The sequence below is a fragment of the Notolabrus celidotus genome, chromosome 15, assembly GCF_009762535.1.
Source record: "Notolabrus celidotus isolate fNotCel1 chromosome 15, fNotCel1.pri, whole genome shotgun sequence".
NCBI lineage: Eukaryota > Metazoa > Chordata > Actinopteri > Labriformes > Labridae > Notolabrus > Notolabrus celidotus.
The window spans coordinates 6535556-6557116 of NC_048286.1; the positions used below are offsets into that span (position 1 = coordinate 6535556).

The 21561-nt window shown below is 42.5% G+C and overlaps 1 protein-coding gene across 1 annotated transcript; it reads left to right on the forward strand.

Moving 5' to 3' along the window:
- Positions 1 to 11453: 11453 nt before the first annotated feature.
- On the forward strand, positions 11454 to 20774 carry LOC117826924 (Krueppel-like factor 6). The gene is made up of 4 exons (XM_034703349.1): positions 11454 to 11769; positions 14097 to 14667; positions 15843 to 15966; positions 17729 to 20774. Exons 1-4 carry the CDS (start codon positions 11668 to 11670, stop codon positions 17778 to 17780), a joined length of 849 nt encoding a protein of 282 aa, XP_034559240.1. The 5' UTR covers positions 11454 to 11667; the 3' UTR covers positions 17781 to 20774.
- The last annotated feature ends 787 nt before the right edge of the window (positions 20775 to 21561 follow it).

Genomic DNA, 21561 nt, shown 5'->3' on the forward strand with positions numbered 1-21561 from the left:
CAAAGACTGAACTGAAAAAAAGGAATCCACAGATGTTCATTAGGTCGTAGTTGCAGCACAAATGCACCAAAGTACAACCAAGGATCAAGGCCACATATAGGATACAAAACTTCAAGAATGAAGTAGTAAGTTTGTAGAATTAGGAGGATAAAAGTTGTAAAGTTACAAGAATAAATGAATAAATCAACAAGATTTCAGTCTTAAATTAACAAAATTAAAGTCGTCATGATAACAATAGACTAAGTTTCTTACACAATCTATTCTGAGTCCTGACACGTGAATATGTGGTGCTGATGTGCTCAAAATTAGTTATGAAACCTATTCTAAATTAAAACATAAAACTTCAACAGATGGTCTGGCTGCTCTACTGGTATTACCCTTTAAAGTAGCATACAGGCTAAGCACAGCCTAAAATTATAACTTTAGTTTCATAAATTAACAACTTTATTCTTGTAGATTTATGACTTAAATTATTTTCTTCCATTTTTTTCAATAAGTTGAAAAAAAAACATGCAAGAAGTAGAGCTAAAATGAGCATCTACCTATTTTATACCTGATGTATACTTTGTTAAATAATTCCCCAATGCTGCAGACATCACTAACCACGACCTCGATCAGATTAATACTGAACTGTGGCGTCATCTACAACATTGGACACTAAATACATCAAGTAAAGTGGTTTCTGTTAAATTACTCAGAGTAATTTGTATATTATTAAACTAAGCTGTTTGCCTCTTTTGGGGAAAACGTTACCATGATATTTATGTCATAAAGTGTTAAAGTATTTGTACTGAATAGCCTCAACTTGCCACCAAAACCAGATAAAGTGCAAACCTCAGCCGTCTCTTCTTGGCGCCGCAGAGACGGCCATGTTTAGGAGTGCAGTGCACATTTCTGCTGCTGCCCGCCAACACGCCCTGTCTGCCAGAGGGCACATGTGGCTTGCTCTTTTGTTAAAAGTAGCTATTGGCAGCTCAGAAAGTCGTAACAGGTTGCCAGATGACATCACACACTAATTAGCACATCAATACCTTTGCTGCAACACTTCTGTTTTTTCCCAAGCTTGTATTGTAGCAGGGTGAGTGTAAAGCACTGCATCAGACAAAACAGTCATTCAGATCAGCATCACTCGCATCAATGCTTTCGCAATATCCACAGACAAGTATTTTCCGGGTGATTGGGAAAGTGTTTCTCGCTTTTTGGACGTGACAACAGCACCGACAAACTTACACAAAACACGTGACGTCACTTAAAAGCTTTCCATACATACAGGAACTCACGCTGCCTGTGCATTTATCCATCTCTCTCTACAGCTCTCATATCCTCTCACTCTGTGGGATAGCTGCCTCACTGCTCTCCTGGGACGCTCAAACCCAGGATGAGACGTTCCAGCAAACAGTTAACATGCTATAGGAGGGTCATCTGAACCTGGCCTCCATCTCTGAGATGAGCAGATGACGCGTTTCTGGGATAGAGCAGAGTCATGACTCATCTAATGCACAGCTGATGGATGCAGAAAACACAGCAGGACATGAGATGACTGATTGAGATGATCAGAAGTCTGCTGATTAAGTTTTTAAAAATACCTACAGGATGATCATGTAATGGGGACGCTGGGCTCGGCGGTTCAAGAGCGTGACCCGTATACAGAGGCTGTCGTCCTCAAAGCAGAAGTCTCTGATTCAAATCCTGTCAAATAATACTGCTATGCTTCACAATGGATTTCTCTTCACTGTGACTCATGATGCATATTGATTTACTTGTTATTAGGTTAAAAACTAATGAACATATGATACCTTCTGTACAATCAATTTGTGTCTTGAAAACATGTAATCACATCACTGCCTGTTTTACCATCTGCCCTCTCTATAACCAGATTTATTTATGCATATATATGCATGAAGTACAACCCCGATTCCAAAAAAAGTTAGGATGTGTTGTAAATATTGATTAAAACAACAGAATTTGATGGTTTGCAAAACCTTTAAACCCCATATTTAACTGAAAATAGCCAGACACAACAAATCAAATACTGGAACTACAAATTATTGATTGTTTTAGAAAAATATGTGCTAATTTTCAATTTGATGCTAGTATCAGCATCTAACCCTCTAAACGTTTGGAGACGCAGGACACCAGTTTCTAGAGTTTTGAGAGTGAAATCTAGACCTGCCTTTTTTGCAAAGTGTCCTGTGATAACTTTTGTAATGAATGAGCAGTTTGTTTGTAATGCAAAAATGTAAAACAAGACCTGGTTAAAGACCATGATTGCTTTCATTAAAGCTAGGGTTGGTAGTCACGGAAAACTAGCATGAATCTGAATGTAGCATTTCCTCAGGACTCCGTCTAACCCCTCCCCCCCTTCCCCTCAAAGCTCCTTCAAAGTGACGCCCCCGCTCACATGCACGAGCGCCACTGATTCACAACCATATGATGGTGACTGATTCAGAACCGGTCCTCAGCACATGGTTTGTGTTTTGCACTACGACAACTAATGTCTCACTCAGCAGTAAGAAAACACCAAAACATTATCGTAGTGAAAGTTAAAAACACAAACAAACATGGCTGCTGTAAGTACTCACAACTGTCATGCTAGCATCATCCAGTTGTACCATTGACACGATTCAGGAGAAAAGCTATGATACATATAATACATATACACTTTTTGTAGGACTTACTAAATGTCATTAATTCTTTTGCTTATCAGAGCCCCCATGGTGAGAGCTTTTTAGACTCTGATCCGGACTACAGTCCTCAGCAAAGCACCTCATCGAGTCAGAGGGGACAGGCCCGAGGTCGAGTGAGAGGGGCATTCAGTACAGGCAGGGGAAGCAGAAGCAGGGGATGGGGAGTGCACGCCGGGGAAATGTACGTGCAGGAGGCGATCAGAACGGCAGGACGGGATTTGATTGGTTCCATAATTTGGCAGGGATTGGTTGGTGTTTTCCCAGGTTTACTCTGGCTGTAGATAGTGGCTTTTCTTCACTCTTTTTAAAGAAAACTTTATGTATTGATTGCCATCGAGACATAAAAATGATTTTAACCAGTATAACAAAAAGTGTATCAAAGTCTGACTACCAACCCCAGCTTTAACAGCTTAAGTAATGGCCTTTGAGTGATTGTTGTTGCAGCAGAAAGTTTGTTTTCTGCATTTTAACAATTCGCTGCAATGAGAAGTCTTTTAAGAGAACACAGGGAGGCAAACCGACCAATCAAGGCCCTCCTACCCTACATATGCAAGGTTGCCAGACTGGCTATTATCATTATGAAAATGAGGAAGATGAAATCATTTTTGAGAAATGTAATCCTGGCACACATGGCCCTCCTCTTGGACAATAAGTGACTGATGTGACTAAATAAAGCAAAATGATCTGTCACAATGAGATGGCGAAAAAGGACAAAAACCAGAAAAATCACTATAATGATGAATGGGCTACACTACCAGGGAACATCACCTGTCTGATATTACTCTTGATGACATGTTCTAAGTACTAAACTCAACTTGAGTTCCCACTGGTGGTTATATGGAAGCTTATTCATGCAAAAGTGATGCTAACGAACCTAGCTTGTCCTGTTTTGTGCATAGGGCAACTGAACTAAGGTTTGGTGTGGTAATGCGTTATGTGTAGCCAAGTATAAATGAAGCTTCTCTCTTTTAGGTTACATAATACTTTCAAATGATGCCGGTAACTCATGAATGCCGTCTGTCTTTCTATGGTTATGTTTTGCATTCTGTTTTAGCCGCAGGTAAAAGAGGCTTTTATTTACCTGCAACCACGCAAGCATCAGTTTCTTGCTCTTGCTGAGTTCCCTTGCAGTTTTTTACTCATCCAGGGGAAGTGAACTGAGTGTGATTACTCGCTCCGCACATGCACTCAGGTCATCCACCTTAACTGCCATGTTCTGTTGGACTGTTGGGAATTGAAAACCTTGTTCAAAAGCACTTACAGTGCAGGTGTTGAGAAAGAGAGGACTATATTTCATTCAGTTTCTGCAGATTTAAAGCTGCATTCTTGTCGTGTTGGTTCCTCTTAACACTACAGCTGCTGGGACAGGCATCCATTCCCTTTTATAACCGAAGTCTTATGATTCTGATTCATCTTCGGTGCTGCAAAACCCAAGATCACTGAGACATGTGATGTAATGAAGCAATTATATGAAATCTGTTGCTTTTGCTGCAGGGTCATTCCACAGACTACTGCTCATTGTGTCTGCTCTAAGCTTTTACATACTGTACTTTTCTTCACTCTGAATATCTTTGCATTCAGATTAGATTCCAGTGACAGGCAGTTGGGGTACCACACACTGAATATGTTAGCAAAATCTCTTAAGCAGCCCACCAAATGGTATACATTTGTGACATGATCAATCAAGAAATGTAGACACAATGATATGCAGAGATTCTATATCACCGTCATGTTATTCCACCATCTGACTCCTCTTTCCAAAGGGCAACAATGAAACTTTTTTACCTAATTGCAACAGTGTATTTTTAATCAGGCAGCAGACACTGTTTGCAAATTAAGAAGGGGCTATAATCTGCTGTGCAAAGAATTTTAGGACAGCTAATTAAAAGTGAGTGACCCTTTTTTGGCATGGTTTGCAACCGGAGGATTTTAAACGGTGCGTGCTGGAAGGGAAACAGCAGTGGTTTGTTTTCTCTGCTTGATCTCTGACATTATTTGAAGGTAGACTCTTACAAAAAGACTGTGGCTTTGTTGCTTGTGTGTTTCCTGTTTGTTAGTTTTTTACATTTTTTTATTGAGTTTTCCATTAACTTCACAATTATACATTTTGTTTGCAGTGCACATTGCAGGTAAACAAATACAAAAACATAGAACAGCTGCCGCAGTATTTTGGATACAGTATTTAAGGTTGCCATCCTCCACCCCATCCCACCCCAGTCTTCCCTTCAACCCCAAGGCCCAGATCTTACATATGTAATTACCTATGTGTGGTCAATCTAAGATTGTAAAAATGGCAGACATTTAAATGTAGTGATGAGATAATATTATTTTTCAACATTAAACATATACTTAAAAAAGTAAGCAAAAGGAGAAGATAGACGAAACATTAGCACAAATACATATAATAATAACAATAATAAATAAACACAGAAAAATGAAAATGAAAAATTGAAATTGAAATTGAAAAGAAAAAAAATGGTGTCATCCATTCTTCTACTTTGCTATTATTCATCTCTATTCAGAGGGACTTATAAGCTGTCATAATATTCTAAAAAGGGGTCCAAGTCTCACTAAAACTGTGCAAAGAGCCTTTCAATGTGTATTTTATTTTGTGTGTCCTGTTTTTATTGTATTTTATTCAGCAAAGCCCCAATAAAGAGCTTGAAACTGATGTGTTGAACAGACTTTGCTAATTTCGAACTATTATCCCTACGTTAGGTTCTTCTATTCCCAGTAGATGATGGTGATACAAGTATTCCCCATAGTATAACAATAGATACAGTCCATACAGCTCATAAGCTAAGATACAACAAGCTTAACAGTAAGCTTTGGTAGTGTCAATCAATCAATCTTTATTTATATAGCGCCAAATCACAACAAACCTTATCTCAAGACGATTTTACAAACAGAGCAGGTCTAGACCGTACTCCATGTTATATTACTAACAAAGACCCAACATCAAGACAGGATAAGTTCCAGTCCCATCCTATAGACAGGACTCCCTCTGTACTCATCTAAATGCACCATGAGCAGAGCACTTTGCAGCATTTAGCAAGTTACAGCTGCAAGGACAAACTTCCTTTAACAGGCAGAAACCTCCAGCGGGACCAGACTCATGTCTAAATTTGACATCTCTCTATCTAGAAAGCTGATTGTACAAGTGTTGTCCCTCACTGTGTTGGATAATTCATGATTTAATTTGGAAAGAGACACAAGTGCCCCTGTGAACATGATAAGTGAGGAACAACCCTGTCTCACTTTTACCCCACTGATCTGTTACATAGCCTACCAAATGGCTCTTAGTGGCCACCACAACCCCAACAGCAAAACCTCCTTCAAAGATCAAGGCCATGTTAATGCAAGCTCCAGGTATTGACAGTGTTGATACAACCTGTCTTACTACTTGGCTCCCAATGCACCCCCCAAAACCTGACCATGAAACTAGTTAGGCAGTGAGACCCAACACACTAACAGGGTTAACCAGTAAGCACCTCCCTCCGCCATCACCACCGTTTCATCAAGGAAAGTTAAACCGTTTGCGGTTGTAGTCCCAGAACCACAAACCCTCCATGCTACCTCTTACCACCCATCAAACCTACACATAGAGAGAAAAGGAAAAAGAATGATGCAGAGAAAGGAGATGTAAGAAGGATGAAAGGGATGCCAGAGCCAGGGCGATCAGTATGTACGCTCTACCTCCCATACTCCCTCCTTTTTGTGATTGAAGAGAGGAGATAAGTCAGAGTTAAAAGAGGAAAGGGTACATAGAGAGATGCTCGATAGAGGTCAGGAAAGGCCAAACCAGGGTGAAATGCCAGTTTTAACCAGAGTTTATCTTTGCTGGGTTACGCTGTACACTCTACCTCCCCCTACTCCCCCATTTTTGTGATTGAGGAGAGGAGAGATGTGGGAGAAAAAAGAGAAAATAGTTTGTAGAAAGATGTAAGAAAGAATACAGGGAAGTCAGAGCCAGGGCAAGAATGAGCTCACCCCTGTTGGGTTAGACTGTACGCTCTACCTCCCCCCTTTTAATTTGTAAAGGGGGGAGAGAGCTAAGAGAGAACAAAGAGAAAAGTCTAGAGTGATGTTAGAAGAAAGACTGGGAAGGCAGATCCAGGGCCAGAAGTTTTTTCAACGAGAACTTCAGGGTCAGACTGTACGCTCTACCTCCCCTAACTTACAAGTGTTAATGAGGAAAGTCAGTAGAGAAGAGAGAGAGAAAACAGAGAAGAGCCTATTTAAAGGTTTACTCCCTACCTCCCCCTACAACCCCTTTATCATTGAAGAGGGGAGAAGTAAAAGGAAAAAGAAGACTAGAGAGGTGTTAGAAAGCTGACAGGAGAGAAGCCTATTTAAACTATAGCTTACTCTGCCAGATTGAGGCTGTACACGCTACCTCCCCCTACTCCCCTCATTTTCGTAAAGGAAGAGAGAAGAGACAGAACACTGAGGGTCAGGAGGGAGATGTCTGAAAGAGGACAGGGAAGGCAGAGCCAGAGTGTGAAGCCTCTTCGACCTACACCTAACCCTCCCTTTTGTTTCAGGCTGCACGCTTTACCTTCCCCTACTCCCCAATTTTTATGATTGAAGTGAAAGATGGAGAAAAAAGAGAGGAGACTGTAGAAAGAAGATAGAGAAGGTAGAGCAAACGGACCCTTCCCATACTTCTCTTTGTGAGGTTATGTGGCTCTTCTAAGTTGTAAAAAGTATCTGCACTATTATATTTTTGCATTTTGGCCCTATAATTCATCAAACAGACACAGTGTCACGTAGACAAAGACGCCCCCCCTGTTCAGTCCACTGCATGAACATAAACAAAGCCGGCACAGAGCACTGCTGTTTATGCTTATTATTTTGTTGCTATGGATTCATCCTGTCACAGACCAGCATCCCACGTGCATCGCCACCAACATCAGTCCCTGCCTCTGGGCAACTGCACTGATTCTATACAGTCGTATGACTCATGCTATCTGTGCATCACAGTCAGGATGACTTCTACTACAATGGAGGAGAATAAAGCAGGAATTTGATTTGACGACACTGGTTCAGAGAACAAAAGGCTTTTTAGTGATGACAGAACAAAAGTGTCTCTTTGAAATATTAACTGATGAGTCATGAGCTGACAGGGCTGTAGAGACGTGTGGTGTGTGTTTCAAAGGAGAAACTCAATTCTTTAAGATTACATGTGTATAGTATTTCTACGAACACTAATTGACAGCCTAGCATGTAGTTGAGGTGGATCTAGACTCTCTAATGTCACACGTTGGTTTGCAGAATATGACACTGACGCCTTAAGCGTATCTCCACAGTTGCTACATGTTGATCGTGAGTGCTTCATTGTGGATTCTACTCTATCATGGTGTATTGAAGAATACTTGAAACATTGGGATGAAACCGTAAAATGCTTATCAAGGTAATAAATTGACTGAGAAGTAAGTTAATTTTCTCATACAGCCCAATGTAATCCATGGCTTTGAGAAACAATGCAGATTGAGTTGCTCCTATAACTTTGAAACCAAGATGCTAAATCAACTTCTTCTAGCTAAAGGTGCTGGTTTTCCTTAGTAGGAGGAGTAAGCGCCCCATGTACAGAGCAAGCGGCATCCACCGGTCTTAAAATATGAAGCCCATTTGGAAATGCTAAAAACTGCAGTTCATCTAGCGTCTGTTTGAGGCTGGCTGCAGAAACACCAAAAAACCACATACACACCCATTCAAAAAAGACGATCTTTGCAGCAGAAATGAACATGTTTACAGCCTGATTAAAAAAAAGTTTAGGTCTGAATAGCTAATTTCTTCTCTTTTTTATAACGCAGCAGTTCAGAAGATAACAGCTTATGAGTTTTGCCTAAATAAGGACATGGCTGACTTAATTGACAGGCGAGCAACCTGTAGCTGTTAGCGAAAAAAGGCTAAAGGCTGCCTCTTTACCTCGACAGAAGTTATGTTGCGTTCAGCATTTCCAATATGGCACCCACCAATAATTGGCTTCAAAACAGCGCTTCAGACACAGATGGGTGACGTCGCAGATACTACAAAAAAAATATTTTTTAAAAAGTACCTTTTTCAAGCTCTTAAGAATTAGCAGGTGTAGTGAAAAGTTTGGTGCAAGGTTTTTCAGGTAAACTAGTCCACGAGTTGTGATTAAAGCTGCAGTCGTGATCGTGTTGGCTTAGATTGACAGTAACAGAGTTATGGTTAAAACAGGAACTCAGATTCAGTGTGGTTACACACATCAGGCAGGTGCAGCGCATTTCAAAACACAGCATCCAGGAAGAGTAGGTAAGCCTGCGCATTTACTCAGTGACCCTAAAAAGTTTACTGAACCACAATGTTTCGACCCACTAGTCTTTTGTCAGGTGATGATTCTCTGAAAAGATCAGGGCCAAACCAAAATGTATAGAGATTGTGCACACTGACAGGCTGACAAGCAGGATGGTGGCAGGTGTGGTCAAACGTGCAAAATGCCCCAAGGGCAAAAAATATATATAAAATCTTAACTCAAATACATTATTCAGATGCAGGGGCATGGGAAATATGCAAAGTAGACATGCAGAGAAAAATGTTGGCATAAAATCATCGAACCATAGCATCATATGAAACATCCTTAAATGCAACAGTATCAAAAACAACACGTGTTAAATGTTAGCATGATGCCTACCTGGTTACAAGGTACATGCTCTTATGTTTTGAGAATGATCTGCCAATGCAGCTGTGATTCAGTGTTTTCTCCTCACTTTAAAGTTCAATGAATGCACGCATAAGTCCCCAGACACCTGTGGCATGTCTCTCCCTGCATGTTGCATGTAACACTGAAGGTACAAACAGAGCGCACATTGATACAAACACTCTATTGTCCTGCTTCAAAGGTCAACAATGAATCATCACTGCTTTAGGGGAAGCATGACTCTTCCCGTCTAGTACTTATCATCGGTGTCACAACAGAGACCTGTCCGTGCGCTCTCTCTGTCCCTGAACCCCATGGACTCCTGACAGAATGTGATGCTGCTGAGCGCTGCAAATGTGCCCACAGCTGAGAGCCCAACAAAAGAGACTCCGTTGTGGAGGCGCTCGACCGGGCCGATGGGTCAAACAATGGTGCTCTGTTCCAAATATGTTGTTTGTCACATCGCCTGCCTTTAACTCGTCAATGCCACTGTTGTTCTGCTTGATTTCAACTTTATCCCACATCTTATGCAACTGGATCTGTAGTTTTACTCATGTGTGATGTATGTTAGGCGTTACTGAGCTTAATAATAGCCCAGCATTACTCACAGTGTTTTGACTGATGGCGTGGGATTTCATTCTACGCTGGAGATACAAGTATAGAGCGCACAAATGCACAAATCCAACTAATTGGAGTGTTGTTTATCACATTTTCTGTAGGGAAGTAAGAAAATTGAACACTTAACAAATTAAAAGCATGAATCTTTTACAAAGTGGATCACCTATATTCCAAATGAAGAGAATAATGAGCAGCTGAGTTTTTTTTAATTCAGACATGACATTTTACAAATGAAGTTTTAATGCTAACAGCATAATTAAAGCATGAAGCAGTGCACATATCCAGGACATAAATCTCTTCATATACCAACATGTAGGCCTATTACCTCTGATTAATATTCATGCATCTTGATCTTGGTGAGGAGGGACGTGGAGAGGCACTGATCACCGCAGAGCAATTATCTGCATTAAAAGGAGGAGGAAAAGGCAAATATATTTCTGGAGTTGTGCCAGGGTGTATTTATAACATGTCATCATGGAGCTGTGTGAGAGATATATGAGGATCATATATTACAAACTCTCACTGTGCACCATGGGTGGCCCGCGCTTTTTTTAACCTCTTCTTGTTCTTCTTTTCTGCACGGGGAGGAAACGAGTCTAGCAGCGCTGTGGTTTCATGATGTTAGTCGAAAATAGTGAACACGCTCTTCTGCAGAAGCAAGGTTGCTTTCAAAGAAAGAGAGCCACAGGTGACTCAGAGGAAAACACACACACAGATGTGCATGAGCTTGAGCAGAGGCAGACCTGCTCCTCATAACGTGCCTCAAGCTGCTGCCGGTACAATAACCTGCACAGCATTTTCTGAATAATCATCTTTAAGGCAACTCTATTATAACTTAATGGCTTATTAAAGTGTCTCCACTGTCAAAGGGAGACTCATAATACAATTCATGGATCTCTGGACAGCCATTATAGGAAGAAGACTAGCTGATTTGTTTCATAGACAGGAATTGATCAGGTCTGTGATGCCCCCCTTGAGTTTTCAGGCATCTTTGAAGATTACTGCTGCACGTTTTGCTCTTTACGCACAAGACACATACCAGTACCAGTCTGTCCGTGCAGACTGTCAAATTAAAGGTGTGATTGTGAAAGAGGAGACTTCCGTGGTGTGTGTGTATGATGAAAATTGTCAGTCGAGTTTGTCTGTTTGGGAGACACTTGTCTGCAGCGAGCGCTTTACCTGGTGCGCTGCCGCTCCGGAGAAGCTGAAACTCACATTTGAATCAGTAGAAACTGAACTTCCTCCTTTTCCTCTAGCATATATACCTCTCTAAAAATAGCGCAGATTTGGCCCAATGGGAGCCGGAGTCGCTGCAGACCGCGCGCCAACCACAACACACAGGATGAGTCGGCTCTGGCTCAGCATTGGCCAGGGGTGGTCTGGTAGGCGGGTGGTGCGCTCCTGTGAGCTCATTGGTAGACGTGCCGAAACGTAATGTAATCACATGGGGGTGGGTTGTCTGTAATTTTGAATCGGGGGGGAAGTTTACAGTGCGCTGGACTTTTACAGAGTTCAGTGTTGTGCGCTCTCGGTGCGTCACACGCTCAAACCCTCCACTGGAAGCGCACGACTCCAGACTCCTCTACATGCAAATACAACAAGACTCCAGCTTCTTCTCTCTGAACACAGCGGGCTTCGTTTCCTCTGCAAGCTTGAATTCGCTTCTACTTGTGGCTGCTGCACCTTAGGACTGAAATGGATGTCATCCCTATGTGTAGCATCTTCCAGGAGCTCCAGATTGTGCACGACACCGGATACTTTTCAGCTTTACCGTCTCTGGAAGAGTACTGGCAGCAGGTAAAGAGTTATTCCATCCATCCGAACAGTTTGACAGATCGCCCCGTGCTCATGCGAGCGGTGGTTGTGTAGAAGTGTAGGGAATGTGGGGAATTTCGGGAAACTTGCGCCCCGATGACAGCTCGAGGGTAGACGTGCAAATGTCAAAGTTGTTTACGTAACTCCAGGTTGGATTTAGTGCAACAGTTTATATCAGTTTTTCTTCTTAACAGTCACGTCGTGTGCTTTTGTAGGGGAAGTGATGCAAGTTCCCTTAATGACGGATCGATTTTATATTCCTGTGGTATTTCTGTTAAGTCGACTTTGAATGATGGAGCAAAATCGCGACTTTTTAAAGTTACCATGTTTTACTTTTCTTGTTCTTTTGATTTCACAACACATTACAACAACATCCCAGTTCGTATTTTTCCGTGACTCGGAGTTTAACTGTGTTTTTTAATTAATAAAAAGCTGATAGCGTTTTTCGACCAGGGTTTGCAGTCACCAAAATATTGTTGCAGATATTTAAAGCCCATGAAAGCAGATCGTATCAGCTTGTGACAAAATAAAAACACGCTGTGTTGCAGATTTAGCAACTGAATGACTAGCGAGCCGTGCGTCTTTTGCGCGTATCTCCCCCCGCCCCCCCCCCTCTCTCTCTCTCTCTCTCTCTCTCTCTCTCTCTCTCTCTCTGTGTCTCGCTCGCTCTCGCGCTCTGTCACACAAACACACACGCACAGATGAGAGTGACAGACCGATAAAGAGAGAGAGAGGAGGGAGAGAGAGGGGAAGAGAGAGACTGATTTCTATTCCAATTTGGCTCGACAAAGCGGCCCCCTGGATGCCTGAACAGAGGAGTTTTATACTGGAAACGAGGGGAGGGCGAAAGGGTTAGGAAATGAAATGAATTGGCAACACGCTTTAGTCTTCTTCTTCTTCTTCTTCTGTCTCTCCGTCGTCTATTAGATCTCTTCGGGCTTCTGGCCAAGTCGCCCTCCCAGGCATTTAAAGCTCGCCTGGGATTTCTCCAGCACTGCTGACGAGAAGCATTTGTCTTGAATGTGCTCTCTCTCATTACCAGATTACTACGATGTTCCCACAGCTTCCCATTTGACACAAAAAGTCTGTTTGTGCTGCTTTTCTCCTTCTCTGGTGTTCTTAACTTCCATATGTCCCTGTTGCAGCATAAATACATCTTTCATTGACAGTTTTTTTTTTGGACTCTTGGTTCATCATGGAAGTGCTTAAAGATTTGTCGGTATTGAGGTTCATTCTTCTCATTTTCATAAAATGATTGGATAAATGTCCTCCAGGATATCTCAAAGTCTGCAGACCATTTCTATTTGCAGTCTAAGCAGGACATGCCCTTCTCAGACAGCCTCATTGTAATATTTTCAGAGGCTTGAAGAACTAAAACTCTTAATAAGGTTTAAGAAAAGCCAGATTTTTCTTTCCCTCTTACCTAATTTGTTAATCATCCTGCAGATTTATCGCCTGACCCCGGAGCTGGGGCCACCATTAGTCTTTCCACCTCCATTATAATAACATTTAGCAATAAATTGTAATCTGCTTCATTAGGGAAACTGCACCGGCCTGTTCGCGGGCCTCGTATCTGGCCTGTGCTCTCCAACAGCAGCCCTTGGTTGAGGAAGTGCTCTCTCACTTCCTTTTCAGAAGAAAATACACCCACAATCCGCTGCGGCTCTTGCACTATTCATGCCAGGCTTTTTATGGACCCCCATGAACCAGACCTCCCTCCTCTCAGGTCCCTGGTGTGCTATGTTATTTCTAGCGATGCCTCTGAATGCATTATTAAATCCACATTATGCTGAATAATTGATAGATTTAAAAGATCTACAAGCACTTCCCTAACCCAACGGGGGGGCTCTGTAGCATATGCAAATTTCATGACCATCCCCAACACACACCTATGCTACAGTCACTCACACTCATGCCAGCATTGGAGGGTGAGAGCACCTTGTTCTTGCATGCTTTCAGAAGGAAATGTGCTGCTTGTAATCTTCCCTGATATGGCCTCAGAGGGCATCCTTAGAACGCACTCGACTATCCTCTGCATAGGACATTGTGTCTCCTCTTGTTCCTGCTGGCAGAAAGGAAGCAGGGCCATCAGTGTTACAGTGTCACAGCATTTCCTCCTCCCATGCTGCTGCTGCTAAGAATAAACACAGTATAGTAGAACACCAGCGTTTGTTCTTCCTGTAAAAACAAATCCTTTTATTTTAGACAAGGTATTTTGGGGACTTTCCAGTTGAATTGCAGCGTTGTGTTTCAGGCCTCAGGCTCTGCAGTAGAGAACTCACTGCTATCTCCTCTTCCCCTCCACACAGACATGCCTGGAGCTGGAGAGGTACCTCCAGAGCGAGCCGTACGTCTCTGCTACCGACCTCAAATTTGAGAGCCAGGAGGACCTGTGGAGCAAGCTGATGCTCGCCTGCGGGGACAAGTCGAACGACCAGGACCCAAAGATCCCCCACATCAAGGACGAGGAAGACAATCAGGACATCCAGCACCTGGACGCCGGTGGCTTCAACTCTGACGCCAGCAGTGAGGCCTCTGACAGCTCAGAGGAGCTCTCCCCGACCCTCGACTTCTCCTCTGGCTCTTTAAATGACATACTGGGAGACGCCGGTGAAGACCTGGGCTCGGCCATCAGCAGCACGCCGCCGTCCTCACCGGAGCTTGGTAAGGAGGGTTCTGTCGCGAAGGTGTGGAGTGGGATACAGACTGTGCTGCACTCGCCAGGGAAAATAAGGACTGGGGGAATGGAGAGGTCAGGGCTGACCAGCGGGGAAGGGTCCCCGGACGGCAGGAGGCGGGTGCACAGGTGTGAATTCAACGGATGCAGGAAGGTGTACACCAAAAGCTCCCACCTCAAAGCACACCAGCGCACACATACAGGTAAGGATGCTCGACACTGAAACATCTCATAGCTGTTGTGTGTGTTTTTGACCTCTGTTAGAGCAGAATCAAGAGAAAACCCTCCAAAAAAGTGCGACGAAAATGAGCTCAGGTGTTGTTTTTGTGTTCAAAGTGCTGAAGACCCTCCCACATACTTTGAATAGTTTGTCAAGAGGAATGCCCTCAACTGTGACCTAATTCACATAGAGGAACGTGACTTCATGCAGGGGGAAGGGAGACAGAGAGCGAGACAGGAGGGAGAGGGGGAGGGAGGCTCCTTTGTGGGCGAGCAGCACCCAAAGGATGTGGATCCTGCAAACAAATCAACAGTTCTCAGATTACAGCATGGGAAACGACTCACAACCTCTCCCCGCTTTGCATTCACAGAATAAAAAAGAAGCAGAAATGATGGGAATCTGACATTTGCGGCGTTTGGCCCTGGGTTCAAATGTGAGCAGTTTCCCCCGTGACCTCTGACCTCTGCCAAGCTGTGCTGCCCATTAGTAGAAGAAGTCGCATTCCTCGCATCCTTTCGCTGTCCATGTTAGCCACATGGTTAATGGCCTTCACGATCATTAGGAGCAGTCTCTGTTTTCTCCTGCAGCTCTCTCTCTCTCCCTCCATTACATAAGCCGTCTACTCGAGCGGCTCCTTACAGCTGCATACCACAGCTCTCAAGACCCACAAGGCACGAGGTTGTTTTTCTCTTCAACTTACAGTAGTCAGCCCAATCTGCTTAGTCTAACGCGAACAGGATCCTATTTCCGTGAAATCAGCCTCAGGAGATTAGACGGGAGCATAAATATTGGCTACCTATGTATTTGAGAGGTTGAATTACAAAATGTCAAAGATTATAAGGGTTTGTTTGAATTCATTGTGGGACTTGTCAGGTGGCAAATAGCTGAAAGGGAAACAAAAGGATAAGCTTCAGTTGAATGTTGTTTCACAAAACTATATAAGCATCAAGTACCTTTATTTCTTTGATATATCTGGACAATTAAACCAGTTTTCACTCCATCATATCTTTAGACTAGCTTCTGTATGTATTCCTTACAAAACCTCCAAAGATCAGCCGTTCAGGAGCAGAAATCTAAAAGCAGCAGTGTCTTTTTTTTGACTACTTCTGACACATCCTGCAAATTATTAACGCTTTGATTCCTCTGTTTGCTCTGCAGGTGAGAAGCCCTACAGGTGTTCATGGGAGGGCTGCGAGTGGCGCTTTGCACGAAGCGATGAGCTCACCAGACACTTCAGGAAGCACACTGGAGCAAAGCCATTCAAATGCAGTCATTGCGACAGGTGAGCGTTTGAAAGAGACCAAATGTTAATGACTGTCTGAAGCAATATCTCTCAAACAAAGAGTTTGATTTCATGCTGCCTATAATAACATACAACCGAATTCCAAAACCACAGTTTATCACCACGATTCTCCATTAGTGCTAAATGCTCTTTCACTGGCAGAGACACACACTTGTGTTTGCAGATTGGTTTAATGAGGTGGAGGGATGATTGAGTGCCAAGGATGGAGGACGGACTGATGAAATGGGGTCAAGGTCAAAGGGTTCAGAGAAGAAAGAGCTCGGTATGGAGGGTTAAATGTGGATCGTTAAGAAGGTGTTGTGATGAAGAGTGCAGGGAGTGAGAGCGGCAATGTCAATATGAGCTGTTAAAGGTTTATCATTGCACATGTTGAGCTTTCGAAGGCGCACAAAAGCATCATACAAATGTGTACGGGTAGTAGGGATGGGCAACATTCAAGCCAAAGTATTATTCGATAATCGTTGGCATCTATTCGACAAGTATTCAAATACCCCCCTTGCACTGACAGCGTCTGTCTCAATCTTTATGTTGGTGTTTCTGTGACATGGCGTGTGTGTTTACATTTTACAGCCATGCTCAGTCTCTAGGAATACGTGTGGTGGTGTGAGATTCAGAAACTGAGAAAATCACTGCTACTGTCGCAACTGTTTTCTTCTTCTTTTGCTATTTAATGCAGTTAGCAAACAGCTTTAAGACGCTCTATAGCCCCCGTCTGGCGGGAATACCATATTACAACCAGGCACCAGTAAAAATAATGAAAAATTGTTCTTTTAAAATGAGAAAATATTTGAAGTCACTCTTCGATTTTTACAAAGTGAACGAATATTCGAAAACCATTGCCCACAAAATGCTCAATAGTAATTTTATGTCCAGTTTAACAGACACAGCATAAATACAACTTTATCTCCATGCGCTAGATCAAAATACTGACAAACCCCACTGCTCTACCAGATGCTAGCTGTCATCTGTGCTTGTTTACATCCAGGTAGTAGAGCTTTATAGCATTAAAGCAAATTCCATTACCCACAGCTACAGCACCAGCTAGTGGCAGGTGACTGTGCGACAGCTTAGACACACATATGACCACATTTTGGGCTTACTATAATTAAAATATGAATAATTAGTTCACCCATGGACATCCCTACTCTATACAGTATCATATATTACAACATTGAGATACTTCAGAGCTGTGGTTCTCAACTGCTGGGTCAGGACCAAAAGAGGGTCTAGGAGTTATTTTTGGATACAAAAAAAATGAGGTACAAAAATCTTTGCTGCACCTTCAGTGTGACAAACATATGACAAATGCACTTGCAGTATTTGGGTCAGTTGGTGTGTCAGTGCACCCTAACTCAGATTGTCACCCGCCACTTAAAGACATACTTCAGGAATTTAGGTCGGGCTTGTCATTAAGGAGGTGGTGGTGGGTCCTCAGGCTAGACCAGTTTTCTTACACCCCTAAGAAGTTTCAACAAACAGGTGGAAAAATGGCGGCAAATCCATCATCATTGGCAGTTTCATCTTCATAAAATCCAGTTTTGTACAGTTGATTGTACAACCTGAAGTGTTTTCATGTGCTTGTGACTACTGCAGTTGTGTAATGTGTATTTAAAGTAGCTACTTTAAGCTTATTCTGATCACAAACGCTAGCAGCATGACGACTACACATTTCCTCAGTACAAGAAAAGGTTTAACTTTGTAATTCCAACTGTGAAACCTTGTCTTTCCTCTCCCCCCTCAGGTGTTTCTCTCGCTCAGACCACCTGGCACTCCACATGAAGAGGCACATCTAAGATGGCCGCCGTGTTCAGAGCTCTGAGGGATGATTCTGGTTGATTGTCCTGACCTGTGGGGGATCAGCGAGGCCGGTGTGTCCTGGGAGCGTTAACAGGGGCACGGCCGTGTTCCAGTCAGTGGAAAAAGATGAAGCAACGCAGGCTATTATTTGCACCATACTTAGTGCCTCCAACACCTCGCTGTGGAGATTGCTCTTGAAAGGCTTTTAACAGAGGCGACAGGAGAGAGAGACTTGGAAAAATCTGGTCTGGAGACAATGGAAAGAGACTCTTCTGTATGGTGTTCAATGCTTTTTTCCTGGAGGATTATGGGACTCCTGCGGGGGTGCCCTTCTTCCCTCCAATGACAGTGTGTTTGCCTGTGCGCATGGGGGACTGTGAGTGCCTGCGACTGGATGCCTGTGCTGGCTTTCTGGAGTGGATGGAGCTTGCATTGTGGAACCGCGAGTGAATGACACAGAGAGGATGATGTCTTTTGGGCGGGGGGATACGTGTGGTCTCACTGAGAGTGAATGCAAGCATTAAAAGGGGTTGTGTTTGTGCTGTTTGAGTCTGTCGGCTGTGGCGTGGGGGAAGAAACGGGGTTGTGTTGTGGAGCAGGTTTGCTAGAGAGCGCCCACTTTCTGTGCGGAGGAGGAACTGCAGCTCCATATTCAAACATGAGAGGTCGTTTTGTTTAGTGCAGCTATTAAATGTGCAATGTATTATGTAGCCTGTCTCAAAACATACATGCTATAAAGCTCATTTTGTTGTCCACTGTGTAAGCTCTGTATCTAAAAAGAAAAAAAACAATGGTTGTACACAAACAGTTATCGCCATTATAACAGAAGTTGCATGGGATCTGGGGATGTGTTGCTCACCTGTTTGCTTATAGGACAACAAAATTCTATTCGAGAGCAGCTACTTTCATGTTACTCAATATCATAGTATTGTACAAAACACATAAGGCAGTCATTTTGTTTGATTTCTCGATAAGTTGGGGATACCACTATTGCTCGGCAACTGTCTTGATCATGGGATTTTTGTTCCTTTTTTCTTCACTTTGGCTCTTTTCTCTTATTTCTATCTGTAAATGCACTGTTAACCTTACTGATGCCTTATGTAAGTGGCCTTGTCCTGTTTAATAGATCCTTCTCTCACACAAAAACACACCAAACGGGGATTGCGAATGCACTAGTGCGGTATTGAATTGCTTTACAAAGGCTCTGATCCATACAGTCGCACCTTTTCTCCCTTCTGTCTCATGGCAGACTCCTCCACACTCCGATTTAATAAATAAAAAAGCATATATTAGCTTCATAATGACTGCCATCTTTACATCCTTGTGCATTATTTGTTGAATATATCATATATCAAATCCTATTCCCTAAAAAGACCCAGGTGTGAGACAGAAATGTGGAGCACTTAGTAATCTGTAAAGGTTTACTACTATGTAGTATAAAGAGGTGTGGGTGCACTTCAGACGGACTGTCAAAGGTACATAGTCTTGGAAATATGTTCTCATGAAATATGGCATGCTCAGTCAAATTAGGATTAACTGCAAACAAAACATTTACAGTCCACTCTGGTCAGCTGATGTGTCAAAAAGCTTCCAGTTAAAACAATGACGACACTCTCTATCATGAGTCGGTTTTCGTGTTGTGTGTTTTGGAAAGTCTCGCCCTCAGGGTGAGTCCGTATCTTTACTCAGTCCGGGTTTAAACAACCCGTGATCTGACTAAATGGTATCAAAACCGGTCGGACCAGTTCAGCCGAGCCGCGCTGCAGGTCTAGAGGTTTCTGTCTGCATCTGTAGGTGAACTGAGAGGAGACCAGATCTGTGTCAACTTCACTTTATGCATGTTTTTACTTCAGTTACTGTACATGACTTCAACGCACTCCTCCGTGGGTTGATATAATCTTTATTCTTTTAATGATATCCCTTCAGTTTCACAATTGGCCAAAAATCCATCACTGTTTTTCATATTTCTGTGTAAGATTGGAATCATTCTGGGAGTGCTTTTAGTGGACAACATATCTTGGGTGATGCCGAGGTCAGACCACATGACCTTTTAGTTTGTTACAGAGGTCACTATGTCAGATTAGGCGATCACAGAGCCATAAATTCATGCTGTGACTTGACTGACAGGGGTGACAGACTACACGCTGATACCTGATACATTTTAGTTGACCTAGCCTGAGGGAAAGAGGCAGTGTTGAGGCCGGCCTTAAGGCTCCTCGCTAATAGCTACGGTGTGCTGGCCTGTAAGTCAAGTCAGCCATGCCTCTGATTATGTAAAAACTTATAACTTTGATCACTTCAAAATTCACCCCCTGTACAATGTGTGCCTTTAGAGAAATTTGCTATTCAGACCAAAACTGTTTTTTGAACCAGGCTGTAAACACGTTAACTTTTACTGTAAAGATCTTTTTTTTTAATGGGTGTGTATGTGGCTTCCGGTGCTTTTGGAGCCAGCCTTTAGTGGCCACTGGTGCAACTGCAGTTTTTGGCACATCTGCATTGGCTCCATTTCTGAAGACCAGCGGTTACAGCTTAGATTGGACACATTGTAAATGGCAGAAAGAAAAATCAAACATACTAGACTTTCTGTTGGGAGGTTGTCTCAGATTTAGCCCTCATTGTTGTTCATGTAAATGTGCCGGATCGTGTTCTGTTGTGCTTCTATCATGCAGTCTGACCTCGGCATAAGGTTTGTTTAAAGGTCATCAAACTTGTTGACGTCTATCATTCAGAGGTCGACCCTCATAGTCAGCCTTGTTGTGACTCAACAACTGTACAGTAAACCCAGGTCAACATTAAAGGAAGTCCAAACACTGAGAAATGTCAAACTTGCAAAAATGTACATTGTAAAAGAGAATTTTGTAAGGAAGCTTCTATTTTGAAAGGGTATGGGACCAAAAACAAGTGCAGTGTGTTGTTTCTAAAGATGAACCAATAAAGACGAGGCTGAAGAGTTATTGTAAAATAATCAAACTCTCCTTTCACCTTCATTTGCTTCTGTACCATCTTTGTTTTTATGTCATCAGAAAAAGGTTGAGTTAATGTTTGTTTCATAAAGGCATCAACTGCATACACACCTGTGGCCTATCATCTTTCAAGAAAACAAAAACAAAAACAAAAAAAAACTACTTTTCAGACGTGAATTGTTCTGGACACTTGAATTGTCATATTTTTTTTTGCATTCTGGTGCCCGTTAAGTATTACGTTTTTTATTTGCCATGTGATTCTTCTCTCAATTTTTCAAAGACCTGCGAAGACACCCTATCTTTAGCTAAAGAATCTTTATTGGATAAACATGAAGATAAAATATGAGGCTCTATTTTTATTTGTTTTACCTTGCATAACAAGATTTTTTCATTTGAAATTGTTTTGTAAAATAGTTTCTGTATGAATGTATTTTTTATTGGAAAATGGATAAAAAAGAATTTATTGGATCTACATGTGGCTTTTGTTTTCTTTCTCCGGCAGCCCTCCTCCGGACACACTCAGCCAGGAAGTGTGTGTTTATAAGATATTCAGTAGATTCCCAGAGGATGAATTAGCTCTGTGAACCCATTTCCCTTTCCACACAGAGGTCAAAGGTCAGGGTCAACTACAGACCTGAACCATACTGGCAGGGACTTAGTCACTAGAGAAAGAGCTAAGCAGTTAGGCATTCATCTGTAAACCCTTTAAAAAACATTTTCAGTTTAGGATTACTCTGATTTATGAAGCATGGGTTACATTTTTTACTGTGCTATTGGTAATACTATTATAGCTGGGGTTTATGAGTTGTTG